The sequence below is a fragment of the Toxorhynchites rutilus genome, chromosome 1 (assembly GCF_029784135.1).
Source record: "Toxorhynchites rutilus septentrionalis strain SRP chromosome 1, ASM2978413v1, whole genome shotgun sequence".
NCBI lineage: Eukaryota > Metazoa > Arthropoda > Insecta > Diptera > Culicidae > Toxorhynchites > Toxorhynchites rutilus.
This window is the reverse complement of record NC_073744.1, coordinates 5,375,039-5,397,106: the sequence shown is the minus strand read 5'-3', so window position 1 is coordinate 5,397,106 and position 22,068 is coordinate 5,375,039. Positions and strand designations below refer to the sequence as shown.

Sequence of the window (22,068 nt, the reverse complement as noted above, 5' to 3'; positions counted from 1 at the left end):
GGACATTCTTCCATATATTGTAATTGCAAAAAAGGAAATAATTGCATTGTGCCTATATTCAATTTTAAATTAGTGTTATGTTATATTTGGCGTTTTTCAATGATAAAAAAATTATTCAAGAGAAAAACATGTACTTTTTTGGTGAACAAATGAATAGAAACAAAAATAATGATTTTTTTCGTCTCCGCAAATCACATAATCAAAAAATGAAGTAGGCAACAGTTCGAAAGCTTCTTAACTGTACTTCATCCAGCTACAGTATCTCAAATTAACTGTTGTTGTCAGCGCAATACGAAACTTTCATCGTTTGGAGAATTTACAGAGGACGCGTTCCATTCCATAAATCGACTAAGACTACATCAGCGCCTTGAAAATATGTGTTATTAACGAATTCCCAGCGACCATTCTGCTTTTACTTCCAGAGTGCTCGTTAGGCAAAATTACACTAGACAATTCTCGTCTGAGGCAGTGCATTTTTCATTCGATGCAACGCAAACTGCTTTACTTTCTGATTATAATATTAAATCAAATAACCTTTTTTGAAAAAAAAAAATGCAAATGGGCTTAATTAGTAACGGTTGTTTTTTATTCTTTGATTCCTTCATTAACATTGCCCGAAAAGTTATCTGTATCGCGCTTCAGTTTGTTCCAAATTCTATTTATGTAGTATTTCTTATACCACTTCCTACCAATATATTTGAGAGTTTGAAAATATGTGAAATCGTTGGCTTCAGGAAACGCTCTGTTAATTGTATGAATTGTATTGTATTGTATTGTATGATGAGTTAAAATTACTAAAACAAAAAAATCGTTCTTTTTCATCCCATTTGTTCGAATGCGTATGGAAATCTATTTAATGATTTGTGTAATAATCCCATTATGATAACTGCCCAAACTACTACTTGTTCAAAACGCTTTTCGAGAACATTCCAGAGAATCAACGTCAAATGCATATCTGCTTTTCTAATGGTTTTAACGTAGAGATTGTTTTCAAAGCAAAAATAAAAACTGAAATTAGAAACATTTCTTCCGTGACTTCAAAGGACAGTACAACAGTAAAACTACACAATCAGGCGAATATTTTTACAATTAAGCATGACATAACATCTGGAGAAACTTATTTGACAATAAAATCACTCGCCTGCAGATAATCTCCGAGAAACGAGTGTCTATCGAAAAGAGTTTTTCTGAAGACTTCGGCAATCGTTTAGTGCAATTGAATGTTGTTTTATTTGAAGCTAATCGAGGTACTATTTAAAAAAATGTGTCGAAAGCATTGAAATGATGAAACAGCCAATGGATTTAGGTATACTTCCTTACTAAACTTTGACTGCAAGATATTAGTTCATATATTGAAGCGAAAATTAGAACAAAGAAAACAATATTTTGAATGTTTTATTCCATAAAGCGTACTGATAGGAGATTCCTCTTGGCTGTGGTGCAGAATATGTAATCTAATCCCGGATTCAAAGCCCCTCTGAAAAAAAAACACGAATGTCGTAATAACATGTGCTTATTAACGGAAATTTCATTTGTAACATCACAATCTTTCGATCGGCAGGACAAAATGATCCTTAAAAAACTGATCCTGGTGCTGAGTATACCTAACGCAGCTGTTTCAATGTGTCATTAACGTCAAATAACGTCGCAAAATGGATGCTAAAAATTCGAGAAATATTTGGGAACGAGGGTACAACCCATCAGAAAAGGTGGGCTGAATCTGCTTCTTTTAGTACAGAGTTCTGCATATGAACTCTGTTTTTGAGCTGGTATTATAAAATTTGGATCGCACTCGTTTCGCTAAGTCCTTCTCAATTTTTTTGGAAAATCCCATAATATTCCGGTCATTTCATCATATTATTAACATCCCACATATACTCTGTAGATACAAATGTATCAGCAGTTCGCTATGTCAAATTTACTCTCACGTAGACCTGAATTTAGAACACATGGGTCAGTTTATACTCAAATATGACGTAGCTAAGAAGTTGAAAACAAAGATCCTCCACTACCAATGGAAGCTTGATCACTCAAGCGTGAACGCGTGAATGCGAAACACGAAAAAAACTCGTGAGCGGTCCGTAATGTGTTAAACGGGGTTCGTAGAATTAACTTTTTCTGAAATTTTGATAGGCAGTTTTTGGGAAAAATATTGGCGATCAAAAGGAATATTGCGAAAAGAATCTAAATAGAATGTGTAAAAAAAGGAAGTGTAAGCATTTCTCTCTAAGTACAAGACATTTGCTCAATTTCATTTTCTACGAATAATAATCGGAGGCGATCTTGGGTTTCCCTGATTTTTATGAAATGCCAAAAAATTGGAAATATTGTTACCAAGCATTATTCTCCAAATTCATTAATCATACGGAATATAGATAAAAATGCATAAATTGCATAAAAATGAGGAAAAATCAAGAGTGTTTCAGCGAATCAGGCGCAAACAAAATGGGATTCATTATATCAGGAAACGTCTCAAAAAGTGTGGATAATCCAATTTCTTGGCACGTTCAGAACGAAGAAAGTTGGCAAAGTTGGTTGGTTTTGATTGTCATATATGTGTATTGAAATGGGCTATAATTGTCATTTCTTACGTTCCCATCCAACATTTAGTGCGAGCGATTTTACTACTATCCTCCGACAATCCACATAATTCACTCCGAACATCCCACACTATAAAAACGGTACGATCACAATATATAGTGTGCGACAACGGCACCAGTTTGCTGTCCGTCTGAGCACCTATAACCTGCCTCCGTCGGATTACTCCCATCAATAACAATAAATTTCAACGAGACATCAAGCGCGCTTGAAAGATTCTATTCTATGCTATGAACTGTAATTCCCGAGCATCCATGTAATTAGTGTCGCTAGCTGTTATATATTAGACGTTAACAAACATTGTCTAGCGATCCCACTGTGTTGATCCAATGAAGCCCGATGATCTTGGGTGGTCAGTAAAGGCAGCTCTAGAGTCCTTGTATGACAAAAACTGTCAGCTGTTTTGAGAAAATAAAAACTTTCATTGGTGACGGTATTTTATGCATTAATAGTTCATTCTTGTTAGACGATATTTATCATCCTGAATTCAGTGACGTTTACCTCTCGGTCACTTGTTATACTGGGGATACGTTGTTTGGGACAGAAAAATCATAATCATAAATCATAAATTCATGAGTTAATGAAAACCATTTGTTTATCTATCAAACTGGGTTGAACTTATATAAATAAACTTCACTGTATACTCACATAAACTAGGACAATGTCTCTGCACACTCCACACCGATCCATCCCCTCTTATCCTACGATAATGAACTGTTGCGCAACTCGTCACGTCCTCTGTATTTGGAGCGTAAATTTATGATACGTGTCCTCACTGTTGTTATCCGTCAGACATGATTTCGCCAGTTGTTTCGAAATACTTCCAACGGATAAATCCGCTCTAAAAAAAAAACAAAAACGATTTTTTCTTTTGATAAACACTCATAATTAATGAAAGATAAAAGAACATGAAAAATTACCGGAATGGGGCCAACTGAATACGAACACACTTTCTCGATTCTGCTCATTTGTTCGGAGTGTAATGTAATTAGTCTGCCAACCAGGCGATTATACACACATCAAGCGGTTCCAGCTGTTCGCATCGTTCGGTGAAGTCATTCTATTCGGCGCTCTCAGCTTTTTTTTTTTTGGTTTTGGTATTGCGGGGGAGGGTTTGAATTATTGCGCTTACCTTTTTCACTAAATTTCCGTCGAAAAAAAACAGCTATAATGACGATATCCCAACCATTTTTTAATTGAGAACTTGCAAATATGCCAACAGAAAGATTTTTGCACGCATTGATGAAAATTCCACAGGTTACTTCGTTTTCTACCTTTCTGTACATTCAAGAGATACGATACCAGGTGAACGAATTGAGGTACTCTTAGGCGGCTCGCACACCGCAGCAATAAGCAACTAGCAAACTGCAGTACACAATATGCAACAGGAAACATATTTTGTTGTTCTTCGCATACCAGAGCAATAAAAACCCCTGACATTATGCAAACAATCGCCTTAATGTACGAAACTTGTCAAAATATGAGCGATAAGTTGCTATTCAACCGACACGCCGTGTTGCTAGCGACATGTGTTGCTCTGTAAAGGCGACAGCGATATCGTATTGCGTCGGTGTGCGAGATCAACAAAGATTAAATGGAAAAATCCATTGGTGATAATATTGCTTATTGCATGTTGACAGTTGCTAGTTGCTCATTGCTCCGGTGTGCGAGCCGCCTTAGGCGCCTCGCACACCGGAGCAATAAGCAACTAGCAACTATCAACATGCAATAAGCAATATTATCGCCAATGGATTTTTCCATTTAATCTTTGTTGATCTCGCATACCGACGCAATACGATATCGCTGTCGCCTTTACAGAGCAACACATGTCGCTAGCAACACGGCGTGTCGGTTGAAGAGCAACTTATCGCCCATATTTTGACAAGTTTCGTACATTAAGCCGATTGTTTGCATAATGTCGGGGGTTTTTATTGCTCTGGTATGCGAAGAACAACAAAATATGTTTCCTGTTGCATATTGCGTATTGCAGTTTGCTAGTTGTTTATTGCTCCGGTGTGCGAGCCGCCTTAGGCGGCTCGCACACCGGAGCAATAAGCAACTAGCAAACTGCAATACGCAATATGCAACAGGCGACATATTTTGCTGTTCTTCGCATACCAGAGCAATGAAACCCCCTGACATTATGCAAACAATCGGCTTAATGTACGAGACTTGTCAAAATATGGGCGATAAGTTGCTCTTCAACCGACACACCATGTTGCTAGCGACATGTGTTGCTGTGTAAAGGTGACAGCGATATCGTATTGCATCGGTGTGCGAGATCAATAATAAATAAATGGAAAAATTCATTGGCAATAATATTGCTTATTGCATGTTGACAGTTGCTAGTTGCTTATTGCTCCGGTGTGCGAGCCGCCTTATGGTGCTCATACACTGTTTGACCGAAGCCAAATATTTGACTCTTTTTGACAGATAAAATTTGGTCGACGTGTACTGATCAAATATATGCTACACAAAACACAACAAGCAAATATTCAATTTTTGGATGCCTCGAATACTTTTTTAGTCTGTTCTTCGAACCTGTCGGTACATGGTTAGGTTACCTTGAATATTTCAGTCGATTTTATCCATGTTCGGTGTTTGACATTGTTTAACACTGTTGAATATTTAAGAGTGGCAAACAAAATAGTGTTTGTACAAATATCAAATCAAACTTTATCTGTCAAAATATATCAAATATTTGACCTCCGGGCAAACAGTGTACGGCCACCTTTAGGCTAACGCTTATCGCGATGTAATTTTGAAAAATATACGCACCCCTGCGAAATGTGGCGGACCTCAATCTAGCGACTTGGTGTAGTGAAATGCCAATCAGAGACTCGATCAAAGTGAAACGGTTCCATTTTCAGGACGAAACAAAACCCATCTAGCATAAATTAGAAATGGTAGCAGGGAACTAAACATACTTATCTTGGATCGAATTGCTTAGAAGTGATATAGTTATGTTAACCTGAAAGAGATACTTACCTATGACAACTTACCTTACAATAACTATTAATGTTGATTTGAATGTATAGCTGAGATGAAACAACCTAATGTTATCGTTGATGTTTTATAGGGATTTTTAACGAGTGACAAATACACGTTATTAAAATAGGAAATTTGCGATTTCTTAGAATATGGTCAGTCCAAAGCCATGAAAACAATTAAAAACGCCTACAATCAATAATTACGAAAATAAAATCCAAGGCTTATTGGCGATCTAACGCAAAACGTAAACGATCGGTGAGACATCTGGATTTTGTTTTTGAACTAAGAAAATGATGCTAATGTAACCTAAAACTCAAAAACAAATCACGTATATTTTACTTCCGGGCTTTCCAAGGTAGTTCTAACATGCAGGAATCGTGCATTTTTCTACTTGTGTTTGATTGTGCTCTCGAATTTCCTTCTTTAATTCAACCATTGTCAACATTTTTATAGTTTTCACTACTGAAAGAGGTAAATAAATAACATGTTATATATAAAATTGCGCAGAATTAAATTTCTTACAAACTCATCGCAATCAAATAATCTTTTATGATTATAACATTGTAATTTATGGAAAGAACTACAAACCTTCCATAAGCTCACATGGCAAAATTTAAAACCATCATCACTTTCACTGCAGCGCCGCCTAGGTGTAGATTTGTACGTTAGATCGCCAATTGGTTTCAATTCGATATGCCAATCATCTAAATCGGTTCAGCGGTTCAAAAGGTATGAATTTTTGAAAAAAGTCGTTTTTGGGGAAAAGTGGAAAAAAATATTTTTCGGACCACGCTAAAATGGAAATGGGCACCCTAATAAAAAAATAAAAAAATACGGGTCTAGTGTTTTGCGATAAAGAACAAAACTACCACTTTTCATGGAAACCTAAGAACCACTATATCGGTTTGGCATGGAATGGCTGACCCTTCCAATGAAAAATAACCAGAGAATCATTTATTTGACATTTTTCTTTCATTTAACCCAGAGATGCCAGGTTTGAATACATATCTTCATTTTGAAGACATTATGAAATACGTGAAGACGTTTCAGTATGATAGCGTACGTGGATTTTTAAAAGAGTTTATTACCATGAAATTCTAACTATTGGTCGAAAATATCGTCAAAAAAAATAAGGACTTTATAGTCTCAGCGAACGAAGCGATCAGAATACATATTATTGTCTCTAGAAGACATTAGTTCTTTTTTTTTTCTCTATTATAGTGACTTTCAACACATTTTGGCTGGTTCGTCACTTTTACCTTCCATTTTCGGAAGAATGTCAGGAGTGAGAATTGAACTTGTGATCTCTGCGTGAGAGGTATGGATGTTACCACTACGCCAGATCGCCTCCAAGACATTAGTTCATTTGCGCTCCAGAATTCGAATGATTGTGACATTGCATTTCTATTATTTCGGGCCTATACCATACAATAGATTAACCTAAATCTTTCAAAAGACCACTTCACAAATCGAAGATTTTCCGGTTACATATCTTTTCAACAATTAGTTTTATGGATATGATTTGAGTTACAACCAAAACTTCAACGCTGAAATAAACAAACAGAGTTATCACAGTTCCGTTTTTGTGAGAAGAACTTTCCTCCGATATTATGGTGAAGACATTTGATGACATTTTCTCGTACCATGTGAAGGCATTTGAAAAAAAATCCCTAGCATCCCTGCGGCGCACAGCCGGTTTCTTGCTTGCATTTGTTTTGATACCATTTGTATCGTTCGCCCCAAAGTATACAACCTCCAGGTATGCTACATTACGCGATGCATTATTGTGAGTTCTTATATTCAATGTTAGCGTTTATTAAATTTAATGGAAATTTTACAGCAAAAATATAAACATGACAATTATATTGCAAGTGGTTTTTGCGGTGATTGGTATCTGGTTGCCTGGTTTCAAATACACTGGGTTTAGCAGTAAAACATATGCTTTCTATATTTGTTTATAGCTTGCGTAATAAAACACGGCATTCCTGAAAAAAAATTTTATGCGTTGCTCTCAAACGAGCAATTTCTACAACGGTGGTATTCGTATGCTCAGCAAGCCCTGCTGTTATATGAAAAAGAATATTCATGAAAATTCAATAGAAATTATTTTTAAATCGATTTCTATTAACATTCAAAACTAATACATACAATAAACTTTTGTTTCACATTAGAACCGATTTTTTCATGATTATTAACCATTTTCAGAACCAATTTTATAATGTGCAGTGAATGATTTTTGGGAAAATCGACATCATGTTCGTATTTTTTAACCTACTTAATAAAAAGTTTTCCCAATTTGCTTATTTTATTGCATCAGCAATTCGCTATTTTTCATCCATAGGTCGCTAATTTTTTGAACACTCAGATTCGAAGATATCGTCACTGACCAACTTACCCCTATGACCAACTAGCCCCGCCCTACTTTTTAAACGGTTTTATTCAGCATGACCTATTTTATGTATGTTTATCTTTAGTGTTTTCCCAAATCAATAGAAATTTAACTCTCTTCTTGTTGACCGATTGATCTGAAATTCAGAACACATTTTCATATCTGCTGTTGTTATAAAACTGCGTATTCCATGATCTTGAAAATCCAAGATAGCGGCCGCTACAAAATTGCGGACCACATATTTTCTCAAAACCCCATCAATATGGGTATCAAATAAATGGGCTTGACTAGTAGAACATTGTTATTTATGAAAAATGAAAATAAAAAATGGCCGCAATTGAAAAATGACCAACTACTTTTATTCATGCAACTCCCGTGTATGGGTATTAAATTAAAGATTCTCTATCTTTTGATTATTTGCTCTTAAATTTAGTACGCAAATTTTTTTGAGTTGTCATTATAATTATGCGTATTCCACAATATCAAAAATCTAATTTGGCCGCAGCTACAAAATGACAGGTTTTATATTTTTCTCAAAAATAAATATTGATTGGGATATGTCATATGTGTATCAACTTAATTGACTTGACTTGGGGAACAGTCTTCATTACGAACAACATAAATCCAAAAAGTCGCCGCCACAAAAGTGTCGGCTATGTATTTTATGCAACCCCCTTGATATTAGTATCAAATTAAATTATTTCACTAATAGAATACAGTACATCATGACTGGTGTATTTCCTGGGGCTTCGTTACCCAGCTATGGGTGATGCGTTTATTGTTAAAATAAAAATTGATTTTGAAAAGGAATTCAATTGAGCAGGCACTGAAATATAAAAATAGGATCTACTTGTAATACGGAATATTTTTATATATATAATATATTTCGGATAAATGGTTATATTTTATTGTGTCGCGTGACGTTGGTTGGAGCATACATTAAGTACGTTCGGTTGAATTTCATTGTTTATTATCATTGGCAACACTGTACAATTGGTTGGAATATATTTTTTGCAAGTTTTCTAATCAGTAGCCGGTTGATTTCATTCGGATTATTTCTCTAGCGCACCGACAATTGATTTTGGGCCCCGCAAGAAGCTCAACCGAAGCACGCTGGGCGACGGAAGTGTTAATGATGAGCAATTTTTCGTCCAAATGCCAATTGCAAAACTTTGCAATTGATCAACCATCTCGTCACAATACAATATTTATCTCTCAGCAGCATCTTCTGACCCGATAAGCTAGATCTTGTTTTTGCACCAGAGACAGAAAACTTAACACCTTTACTCATTGAAAAGAGAAAAAAAAACAACATTTGACAGCGCATTTCTCTTTTTTGTTGGTAGACATTGATGTCATGCCGAAGTTATTCTCTGATGATCATTGGAAAATATAATTCCTGTAAATTTTGCAATAATTGCGAAGAAATGCCCACTTTTTAATATCTCACTCTTCGCGCGATTGAGTGAGGCACATAGCAACAATAATGCCCAATGGGTGTGTGAAAGCGTATATTTACATCGCCACAATCACCGATCTCCGCGACCATAATGTGCCAAAACCAACAGGTGTATCGAATCTGTAAAACACGTGCTCCACTCTATTTTTCTCAGCGACTTGTCTTGGATGAAAATCCTGCCACCAATGACTAGCGCTCGCGAGTGTTTTTACCACCGAACGAACGCATGCGACTCGAAGAGTAAAAATAAAAATAATTCTGGAATACATCACTTTGATTCAGTTCTTCTCCTTCTCATCCCCTCCACTCGGAAAAAAAGAATGGTAGACCTGAACGAAGAAGGCGACTTTTCTGAACTCAATGCAAATTATTACTAACAGACGACATTAACACAGTGCGCGATCGTCAAGATTTCAGCCACCCTGGCGTGATTCATACTCATCGTCTATTTCGTTTCTTTTCGTTCCCTGAACAGCCGAAGTAAAGATGCCCAGCGGAAACGTCGATAAACCGATCATCGAGGACAACCACGATGGAACCGTGTCGATCAAGTACGACCCTCGGGAGGAGGGAGTGCACGAGTTGGCGGTCAAGTACAACGGCGAAAACATCCAGGGATCTCCGTTCAAGTTCCACGTTGACTCGATCTCCAGCGGCTACGTGACTGCCTACGGATCAGGACTGACACATGGTGTGACCGGCGAACCGGCCCAGTTCACCATCTCCACCAAGGGAGCCGGTGCCGGTGGTCTTCAAATGGCTGTCGAAGGTCCAAGCAAGGCTGACGTGAGTAAAATTTGTGCGATGTTCAAAGTGTAACTTTGTTTTGATTCGGAAAACACGCGTTCCCAACAGATCACATACCACGACAATAAGGATGGCACAGTTTCCGTGTCCTATCTGCCAACCGCTCCCGGTGAATACAAAATCTCGGTCCGCTTCGGTGACAAGCACATCAAGGGTTCGCCATTCTTTTCCAAAATCACCGGCGAGGGTCGCAAGCGTAACCAAATTTCGGTTGGCTCCTGTTCCGAGGTCACTCTTCCCGGAGTCATTTCCGACAATGACCTGCGCTCGCTGAACGCCTCCATCCAGGCTCCCACCGGTCTGGAGGAGCCATGCTTCCTGAAACGCATGCCGACCGGTAACATTGGTATTTCGTTCACGCCTCGTGAGGTTGGTGAACATACCGTTTCGGTCAAGCGTTTGGGAAAGCACATTGCTAACTCACCCTTCAAGGTGAATGTATGCGAGCGCGAAGTCGGTGATGCCAAGAAGGTCGTCGTTACCGGAAGTGCCCTCAAAGAGGGCAAGACCCACAGCGACAACACGTTCTCGGTGGATACCCGCAATGCCGGTTACGGTGGTCTGTCGCTTTCCATCGAAGGTCCCAGCAAAGCGGAGATCCAGTGTACCGATAAGGAGGATGGTACCCTGAACATCTCGTACAGACCAACTGAACCTGGCTACTACATTGTTAACCTCAAGTTTGCTGATCACCACGTCAACGGATCGCCATACACCGTTAAGGTGTCCGGAGAGGGAACCAACCGACAGCGCGAGAAGATCCAGCGTCAGCGCGAAGCTGTCCCGGTCACCGAAGTCGGCAGCCAGTGCAAACTCACCTTCAAGATGCCCGGAATTACCTCGTTCGATTTGTCCGCTACGGTCACCTCGCCGGGTGGTGTTACTGAAGATGCTGAAATTCAGGAAATTGAGGATGGTCTGTACGCCGTTAACTTCGTTCCCAAGGAACTCGGCGTCCATACCGTGTCGGTCAAGTACAAGCAGATCCATATTCCTGGTTAGTATTTGAAAAACGATTCTACTACAAATGTGGTCTTGATTGAGTTCTTTTCATTCGCTCCTAGGATCTCCATTCCAGTTCACCGTTGGTCCGTTGAAGGATACTGGTGCTCATTTGGTGAAGGCTGGTGGGCCAGGATTGGAGCACGGTGAACAGGGTGTGCCATGTGAGTTCAACGTGTGGACCCGCGAAGCCGGTGGCGGTACTCTGGCCATCTCCGTCGAAGGTCCCAGCAAAGCTGAAATCGAGTTCAAGGATCGCAAGGACGGATCTTGCGATGTGTCGTATGTGGTCAGTGAACCTGGTGGGTATATTCCGTTCCCTAGGTGTCTGATGGACGATTGTAACATTGATTTTTGTTGCACTCTAGGTGACTACCGCATTGGTCTAAAGTTCAACGATCGTCATATTCCGGACTCTCCATTCAAAGTATACGTATCTCCTGCGATGGGTGAAGCCCACAAGCTGGAAGTTGCCCAATTCCCGACTGGACCTGTACAAGCCGACAAACCAGCCCAATTCATGGTTCGGAAAAATGGTGCCAAGGGTGATCTCGATGCCAAGGTACGTCCAACGCCCATACTCCTAAGATAACAGACTAGCAGACCCGACAAACTTCGTTCCGCCCAAAATGGTTTTTTTGTTATCAATATCTTCAAACATTCACGTTCTCTTATTAAGCGAACGTTCAATCGCAGAACTGTTCATTGATTGATCTTCTAATTTACCTTTTACAATTTCCTTTTACTATAAATTTCCTAGTACTTCTACCAAATATCAAGTTATTTTCAAACACAATTCTCGTTCAAGATTTTTTAATCACTAGCAAATAACAAGTTTCTCCGTTACATGGTTACATGGAATACATCTGGGGGCAAATTGATCAAAAGTACTAACGAAAACAAGATGAAATTTTCGAATGTACAGCAAACCTTTTTTTGTGCGGTAGATAGGGACCGCATAAAAAAAGTTTCCCCCAAGAAAATAAATCAGATCCACGCCATCCACCGTTCAATTTCCTATTGTTTCCGTGCTTTGCGATGGGACACTTTGCCTTTTCGGTTGCGCGTGGCTGTTTTGTGCTTTTAGTTGCATGTCGAAACGTGTTGCTGTTAGAAATGATGTCATGCAAAAACTTAGAAAAACTTAGAGCTTTTGATGAGAGGAAGGGAATGATTTCAGAAGTAGATAATTGAGACGCAAATATGCTTCTTTCGCACTGAAATGCATATAAATCATCGAAAAAAAATAAATAGACGATAACTTCGTCAAATATGCTTCTTTTGACGTAGGACTACGTCTAACCGGAAGATATAGGGGGTGAAATGGAAATCTAGGCACTGAACAAGTAGGAAAAAATGCAAGATTTGGAACGCTTATAACTCGAGCATTTCTCAATAGATCGCAAAGGTTTTTGCATCAATTGATAGGAAATATATCTACGCATCTATCATAACGAATAACATTTCATTTTTCTTGAGATAAATAATTGAATAATTGTGAAATATCAAGCATTGTCAAAATGCACTATGTGCCCATTTTTGATTGGTCCATTTTGTGCTCCTCAAATCGTACCGACCAAAACGGGCAACCAGAGCAGCAGCGAAATAGAATGAAGCACGATTGGAAAGGAAAAAGAAAAAAATAAACGAAACATTGGCCGCAGTCTCACACATGCGTAATTCTCGAGCCAGCCAGTCAGCTTAAAAATCCTCGCTCCGCTGCCGTGACGATCATTCTCATTCAAACCGTACACCACATCGGTTCGCATCACAACACATCAACAAACCAACCCAAGCAGCCATGTCTGGACATGGTAAAGGAGGAAAAGTGAAGGGAAAGGCAAAATCCCGCTCGAACCGTGTTGATCTGGAGTTCCCCGCAAGGGTAGCTAGGCCGAGCGCGTTAGTACCAGTGCACCAGTCCACCTAGCCGGCGTTATATAGTTTCGGCCGCCGAAGTGATCGAGTTAGCTGGCAAAGCTGCTCGCGACGATAAGAAAACCAGCATTCGGAACAGCACACATTCGGTTCGGTGGACATCAAGACAACAGGCAGTTGCAGCGAGTGGCGAGTGGCAAACGCAATCGCAAAACGGCATCAGGTAGCAGAAGAAAAAAGTTTGTTCTTTATACAAACTGCTTTGGTGGCAAATCCAGAACAAGGCGGCATCGAGGGCGTTCGAAATGGTTTTTTTCAAAACCACGAATACTAAGTTTTCTAAATTGGAACCATTCCATAAAACAAGGCGCTTTTCAGGGCCATTAAACCTTCCAAAAAAGAGTTTAGGAAATACAGTTCAATGCTTTCTAAAACAATATCCAAAATAATAATAAAACACAAATTGATTTTTTCATAATTTGTTTGCCAGGATATGATGAGTATGTGAATTTGGCAGTTGTGCTGAGCTTATTGATTTTCACCAATTCTTAAATTGCTTCTAGATTGAAAGTACAGTAATTTACACTTATCTCGACATTTAGCTAATTGGACGGACCTGTAATGCGACATATTTAGTTGGACATTTTTGTAAACATAGAGTTCGGGGTCCAAATTATGACCCCACATTGAAAGTCGACACTGTACCACTGTCATCGCAAATGTTCAATTACAGGTTAAAATTACCTCCAATCCGATACTGAGTGGTGGTAATGCGACGTGCCATTGAATGTAATTTACTGTAAAATATGTCACAAGCTGGATGGGAAGAAATTTTCCAACTGTGAAAGCTGTGGCGAGTGGCAAATGCAATCGCTAAACAGAAAGGTTTAGCCGAACAAGATGGGGATATCGAGTGATAACAAAACAATAAACTCTTTAGATTGAAGATAATTTTGTGATCCTGAAAAGGACCCTTTTTAGCCTGCATGTGAATTGTTAAATATATATTTAACAAAAGCTGTCCCCTTTGTATAGTCCTACGTCACTCCGGTTATGTCCCCGACATTACCCACCCGTCTTTTCATACACCGCAAAAAAAAATCGCACAATAACAGAAAATCGCACAAAAACAGGTTTTACTGTATTGTTCAACCCATTAACAACCAAGCTTTAAAAAATATTTTTTTACAAAAGCCATTAGTGTAATTTTGATTATTGGCGTTACAGAAACCAGAATCTTCAAGAATAATTTTTTTCCGTTCTTCCGTTTTCCGGAAAATGACAAAAAATGCAATCGATTGCCAAATGAAAACATTGGACAAAACCTACATTTTTGTTCCTGTAAGAGGTTTAATCCAATGTTTTTTTTTTCATACATCACAATGTGTGATCTTTTATCAAAGTACTGTAGAAAAGCTTACATATTTTTGAATTTTGTAAGATTTTGTTTTTGTTAGGTTATGTGAGGTTATATACTTTCCGCACACAGTTGTTCAAACCGAATTTGTTGCCCAATAAAGTTATACAAAATTCAATGAAATTGATGGTAAGTGAAATTGATGGTAAGATGGATGCCAAAACCTTACCATATGGTTGCTTTCCATAGCCATGAAAAATTATCAAAGTTGCTGTTCGATTTTTCAAACGCTTGGTATCAATAAAATGGGTTAATTACATCTAAAAACGTTTCTATATGGAACGTTCAATAATCACCTGCAGGTTCTTTTCGTTAGTTGTTCTCATCAAATCGCTTTTTAAATTGCATAAAAATTTATCTTTTTCCGGACTGCATTTTCGTTTCCATTTTGAAGCATGCATTTTCAACACACAAAACAATATCAATAGACGCCAAACATATTAATTCAAACTCTGCTGGTTGAATGGTAATCAGATAGTTACAATTACTATTGAAACAAGTGAAAAAAATCAATTTTACGAAAAAGCACCGTAAAAAAGCACTTTTTTTCTTAACCAGGCAATAAATGTTGCAGCTCAGTCTTCTCGGAAACCGCGGAACCGAATTGGATGTGATAAGTTTCATTTAAAACCTCATTTTGTTTCAACCCTTCAAACTTTTATCGAAATCGGTCCACGGGTTCCGAAGATAAGGCGTGAATAAATTCAATGGCCAAAAATTCCACAACCAGGGTTGCCGCATTTAATTCTGTAAAATTTTCTGAAAAAATCTGTACATCTGTGTTTTTATCCAAAAAATCTGTATCGGAAAGTTAAGGGAAAAAAATGAAAATAAATGTCTGTCTTACAAACGACCTTAGCAATGGTTACAAAAATTTCCCATCACCCCTTTTGAAATCCTACAGCTGGGACCAAGTTATATCCGAGTCACTCAATTTTTGCCCCATAATATTCGACTTGAGTAGCCTGAATTCGCAATTCAAGTCTTGACTATTACTTGTTTCAACGAATTGAAGAAATTGTCGCATCAAGTCAATAAGGTTTGGTAGCTTGACAAAATTTTGAGGGTTTATCAAGGCTGCAGCTATGTTTCACCAGTTCAATATAGAAGTCACGACAAATCGATTTGGAGATCTACTTCCTAGCTGCATCCAATCCTTTTTTAGCTTCTTCAGAAAGTCTTCCAAGTCTCTCACATCAAGGTCAGCATAAACTAATCGTTGCACGTAGCTCTCCAAACATAAGTTACCCAACATGATCAACAATAACAGTCTTCTCTCATTATAAAGTTCACAAAACTGAGAACTTTCTGATTGAAAGGTGCGATTGACGTAATTGATGAGCGTTAGAAGAATGTTTAGGAACAATATAATCGGTTCAGTCATAGAATCATTCAAATGAGTTAATATATGATTGGCGGATTGATTATGATCATACATAACTAGGAAGGAAAAAAATAGTTTAAGCTCTTCAAATCGCTCAAGATTTCGCCTAATAACTGCCTCCAACGAAAGCCATCTCATTGCGTTGCGTTCAACCTTTTATATAAATCAAGGTATCTATGTATGCACTGTAATAAATTTAATATTTAAAATTGAATTTCAAAAAAAAAAATCTGTAAATACTGTATTTTTACTGAAAATCTGTAATTCTGTATAAACAGATTCTGTATCTGGATTTTGACGAAAAATCTGTAAAATACAGAATATTTTGTATATGTGGCACCCTGTCCACAACCAAAAACAACACAAAATCCGTTCGATGAAGTTAGGGATGGTTAACCGGTTTTACCGGTAATACCGGGTAATTTTTCATTACCGATACACCAGTAATTTTACAATAAAAACCCGGTAATTTCGGTAATTTTCATTTTTACATCATAAATAATATTTGCCTTTATGCCGCTTTTAAATATTACCCGAAAATCAAAATAAGATTAAAAAAAACAGCTGGCAGCGTTGCGCCGATTTTACGACCTCCGAACTTCAGTTCAAAAATCATTGCTCGATCTGAAAACGAAACAAAGGATAAGCTTCAGCGATGAAGAACTGACAGCGATGCAGGAATTGGTTGATGCCCTCGAACCAGCTCTGGTCGCTGTTAAACTGCTATGCCGGAGAACCGCATCCTCTATGAAGCAGACATCGGATTGCAATTTATGCTAGAATAGCTATCGGAGCAACCATCAGAAATTTCGAAGCAGCTGCTTGAAGCCATAATTGCATTAAAACATTTCGTATATGTAGATTTGTTCGCGTATATTAATAATCATTCTCGTGGCCATTATACGTCACGGACTGCATTGATCAAACAGGCATTTAAAATTGTTCGTAACTTGTTGAAATTTGACGATTATGGTATTGATTCAGTAACTGGACAACAGTAGGGACAAAATCTACAAGGCGATGCAGAACCTGCAGAACAGTGAAGCATCAAGTAAACATGAAATGGTCTAACAGCTTTTGTCACGATGTACTTGTAGAACACATCGGTATTCAATTTTCCAAATTTTCTCATTTTCCTTCGGAGTTTTTCGGAAATAATCAATTGTCATGTTTGGTTGAAATATGTGATGGGACCTCCTCCCGCTTCCAGAGGAGGGAGGGGTATCAAACCACCGTAGAAACATTTCTAGACACTCCTCCCCTCCTTAAAGAGAGAGGGGAGGTGGTCGAACCCCATTTCTTAACCTCCTTGAAACCTCCAAATACCAAATTCGGTAGTTTGTGTTTAGTGATGAAACGGATAGCGGTTTGGCCGGATGCCTTATAACGGCTCTTTTTAAGCTAATAAAAGATTAAGAGAATCGACAGGCGTATATGAAGCAAATAAAGGGTTAAATTTCAGAAAGAAATAAACACATTTTTGAATTAGAATTATGAACGAATATTGAATGTTTCGTTTAGAATGAATATCCTATTTAGTAGTGTATCAAGTTTTCTAAAAGGATTTTTTTTTTCTGATAATGGTTTATATTATAATATTGAGATTTTTGAAAATGTATTGAAATAATTCTAATACTGGTTGAATAAGAATAAGAATTACGTGTTTAAAGAACAGCAATCTATTATTTTTATTGATATTTAAAAAACTTACAACTGTCTTCTGATTGAGCAATCTTACTTCACCACAAATCGAAATTATTATGACCGGCGACACATCCATTGTCATATTTAACAACTATTAGGCTTGATGGATTAGTGTGTTGGGCTTTTAACATTAGAACATATCATAACATTATTACACATTAATAACATAATAACATTTCTGACATGTCAGTAATCACACCCTATTTACGTGTGAATGATGTTTGTAAGCATATTGTGTTATTTGTGTTATCTTAAGTTAATGAGAATTTTTTTCTAATTCCCGATATCCGGGAATTAATATTATATTGACTGGATAGGCCAGATACCGAATAGTTACCGGATACTCGTTTCATCTCTAAGTTGTATGGCACCCTCCCTCCCTTAAAGATGGGGTAGATGGGGTAGGTGTGTCGAGAAATATTTCGTACTCCTAAAATCTCCAAATGCTAAATTTGGTTCCATTTGCTTGATTAGTTCTCTACTTATGCGCCCCCACCCCCCTCCCCCCTTCAGAAAGGAGGGGAGAGTGTCGAACCACCACAGAAACATTTATTGTCCCCTAAAATTTCTACATGTCGAATTTGGCTCCATTTGCTTGATAAGTTCTCGAGTTATACTGTAATTTGTGTTCCATTTGTATGACAGCCCCCCTTTAAGAGGGGAAGGAGTGTCGAATCACCATAAAAACATTCCTTGGCCCCTGAAACCTCCACTTGCTTGATTAGTTCTCGAGTTACGCAGAAATTTGCGTTTCATTTGTATGACAGAAAACCTTCCTCCCTTAGAGAGGGTTAGGGGACTCGAACCATCATAAGAATCTTCCCCGGTCCCAAAAACCTCTACATATAAATTTTCACGCCGATCGGTTCAGTAATTTCCAAGTCCATAAGAATCAGACAGACAGACGGACAGAATTCCATTTTTGTATAGATAGAATATAGATTTACGGATCAACAAATGTCTCTCCTCTCAGGTCATCGCCCCCTCAAACATCGAGGACGATTGTTTCATCCAGTTGATTGACCAAGACCAGTATTCGGTGCGTTTCTATCCAAGAGAGAACGGTATTCACGCGATCCACGTCAAGTTCAACGGAGTGCACATCCTCGGCTCTCCGTACCGCATCAAGGTCGGAAAGGATGACGTCGACCCGGCGGCAGTTCACGCCTCTGGTAAGGGTCTGGGCGACGTCAAAACTGGTGAAAAAACTGACCTCATCATCGACACCTGCAACGCTGGCGCTGGAACGCTCGCTGTCACCATCGACGGTCCGTCCAAGGTTGCGATGGACTGTACAGAGGTCGAGGAAGGTTATAAGGTAAGATACACTCCGCTGTTACCAGGGCACTACTACATGACCATCAAGTACAACCAAATGCACATCGTCGGATCGCCGTTCAAGATCAACTGCACAGGTTAGTAGTATTGAATACGTTCCAGTATAAATACAATATTCTTCACAAAAGGTGTTACAGGTGAAAAGCTCGCAGAGGAAGGCGGTCAGGAAACGTCTTCCGTTATCGTCGAAACGGTAGCAAAGGTTTCCAAGAGTGGTAGCCGGGCCGGAGTTGTTCTGCCAATGTTTAAATCGGACGCTAGCAAAATCCAATCCAAGGGCATGGGTCTCAAAAAGGCATATCTCGGAAAACAGAATCAATTCACGTTAAACGCTGGAGATGCCGGTAAGTGACAAACGTGTTTCCGTGACCTTGATTTCGATTCAAACCGATGTGATGTTTTCCATAGGAAACAATATTCTATTCGTGGGCATTCACGGACCAAAGGGACCCTGCGACGAAGTGTTCATCAAGCATACCGGCCGCCATCAATACCAGGTGAACTATCTGGTACGCGAACGTGGTGACTACATCTTGCTGGTTAAGTGGGGCGACGATCATATTCCCGGCTCTCCCTTCAAGGTCGAAGTGTAAACGTCTATCCCACCTAGTCTTTGCCCTCCATCCTCCCATCGTCCAATCCCCAAAACATATAACGTCGTTGTGTGTGTGCGTCAGTGCATTCTCATCCCTTCCGACTAGAACAAACATCAATATACGAGCGATTCAATATATGAGCGATTTTGCCATCCTTCAAGAACAAAAAAAAACGACCGAAACGGTTCCCGTTTGTGTCATTTAGGTATCTTGAACCAAGATTGATTTTTTTTCATGGAAGACATTACACATGCTTGCTCGGTATTCCATCTACAAGTAGACAGGATCTATATCAACGGAGACAAAACGATTTCCTTATTTTGGATTTCGAAACGCAAATAAGAACCGTAATGCGTAATCCACTAAACTAAGACAGAAAAAAACCCTCTACCTTGGCGTCACTGAGAACGAAGAAAAAAATTAACGATAATTTTAGACAACAGAAAATGAAATGATGAGTACAGTCCAGACAACCTGATCAACAGCAGCATCAAGAACAACAGCAGCAAGAGAAAAAAACAAAAGAAAGTTATCCTAGTTATTAACTATGAATTACGATAATCATCTCGATTAAGTTTATTTTACTCCGGTCTTTTTTTTTTTAAGTGAGTACGTAGTAGCATCCTCTTTCAATATCGTTCTCTCGTTTTTGTTTTTGTTTTATTTTACCCAGTATAATTTTTATTTCTATTATTCGTTCTCTTTCAACTTGTCTATGTTTTAAATGTTGAGACTATTCGCTACTGAATGGACAAAGAAAAGTATAATCATTATTTATTATTATTTCTACGGAAAGGAAATTTTAAGAAAAAGCAAATAAAAACGTTAATAATAATCTGGTTCGATGGAAGTAGTCGTAGAAAATATGAGAAATGTTCCACTGGTCCATATGAGAGAGGGCTGTTCATGATGTAGCCAGATACCGTTCATCTAAGGCGGCTCGCACACCGGAGCAATAAGCAACTAGCAAGCAGCAATGAGCAATATGCAACAGGCAACATATTTTGTTGTACTTCGCACACCAAAGCAATAAAAACGCCTTGATATTATGCAACCAATCGGCTTAATGAACGAAACTTACCAAATTATGGGCGATAAGTTGCTTTTCAACCGACACGTCGTATTGCTAGCGACATATGTTGCTCTACAAAGACGACAGCCATATCGTATTTCGTCGGTGTGTGAGAACAACAAAAATGTAATGGAAAAACCCATTGACGATAATATTGTTTATTGCATGTTACTAGTTGCTAGTTGCTTATTGGCGATCTAACGTCCAAAACTACACCTAGGCGGCGCTGCGGTGAAAGTGATGATGGTTTTAAATTTTGCCATGTGAGCTTATGGAAGGTTTGTAGTTCTTTCCACAAATTACAATGTTATAATCATAAAAGAATATTTGATTGCGATGAGTTTGTAAGAAATTTAATTCTGCGCAATTTTATATATAACATGTTATTTATTTACCTCTTTCAGTAGTGAAAACTATAAAAATGTTGACAATCGTTGAATTAAAGAAGGAAATTCGAGAGCACAATCAAACACAAGTAGAAAAATGCACGATTCCTGCATGTGAGATTTACCTTGGAAAACCCGGAAGTAAAATATACGTGATTTGTTTTTGAGTTTTAGGTTACATTAGCATCATTTTCTTAGTTCAAAAACAAAATTCAGATGTCTCACCGATCGTTTAGATTTTGCGTTGACGAATTTACGTTGGATTTACAACCAGATGGCGCAGCGAGTAAAATGAGGGTGTTTTGTTTTTTTGGTATGAAATTCGTTCAAATTTTCTAGAAAAATCAGAATTTATCTTCAAGTTTCCCGGTTTCATATATTCTTTCCACGCTGAAAAGGTTAGAAAACTATCATTTTACAATGTGCTATGTGAATTACGAGGAATGGCTTGTTATAAGTATTGTAACTTTAATTTTTTTCAACTAAGTAAACAATGAATAGGGTGTTTTGCGCTAAAAATACTGCAAATCCTTTTCGTATCGGCCCCTACATTATCAATGATATCAGCCAATTTGATATGACATCGATTTTATCGCAATTATCCATAGTATCAATAACCGGTATGCATTATCAAACATAAAATTTTCGGAGATTATCTATGACTTTGGTCAAATCGCGTGTTGAAACCATCGTAAATATACAAAACTCCAACTTTCTTACCATATACTGAGGACATTCAATGGCTGAAATGAATCTAAATTGAAATAAAATGAATAATCACCAACGAATCTTGCTTTTCAGTGCGTAAAATAAACAAACACCCTCACTTTTGTGGTTCTGAGCTCTAATGTAGATGTCGCATGAGCTGATTCAGCTTTGCCTAAATTCGTCAATTGCTCCGGTGTGCGAACCGCCTAAGGCCTACTACACATTAAGCAACCGCAACGCAATCTATATTGACGAATTTACGTTGGATTTACAACCAGATGGCGCAGCGAGTAAACTGAGGATATTTTGTTTTTTTGGTTGAAATTCGTTCAAATTTTC

General features: G+C 38.2%; 1 protein-coding gene across 8 annotated transcripts in view; it reads left to right on the top strand.

The window, feature by feature from the left end:
• LOC129762149 (filamin-A) overlaps positions 1-20,398 on the top strand; it is a 185,894-nt gene extending 165,496 nt beyond the window's left edge. For 7 of the 8 annotated variants that reach the window (XM_055760144.1, XM_055760147.1, XM_055760148.1 and 4 more), the window contains 7 exons: positions 9,913-10,223; positions 10,293-11,241; positions 11,309-11,548; positions 11,615-11,808; positions 18,603-19,044; positions 19,096-19,311; positions 19,376-20,398. In XM_055760144.1, the coding sequence (XP_055616119.1) occupies positions 9,913-10,223; positions 10,293-11,241; positions 11,309-11,548; positions 11,615-11,808; positions 18,603-19,044; positions 19,096-19,311; positions 19,376-19,560 (2,537 nt within the window). In that variant the 3' untranslated portion in view covers positions 19,561-20,398. The remainder of the gene's footprint in view (positions 1-9,912; positions 10,224-10,292; positions 11,242-11,308; positions 11,549-11,614; positions 11,809-18,602; positions 19,045-19,095; positions 19,312-19,375) is intronic. The other variant, XM_055760145.1, reaches the window with a different exon arrangement.
• The last annotated feature ends 1,670 nt before the right edge of the window (positions 20,399-22,068 follow it).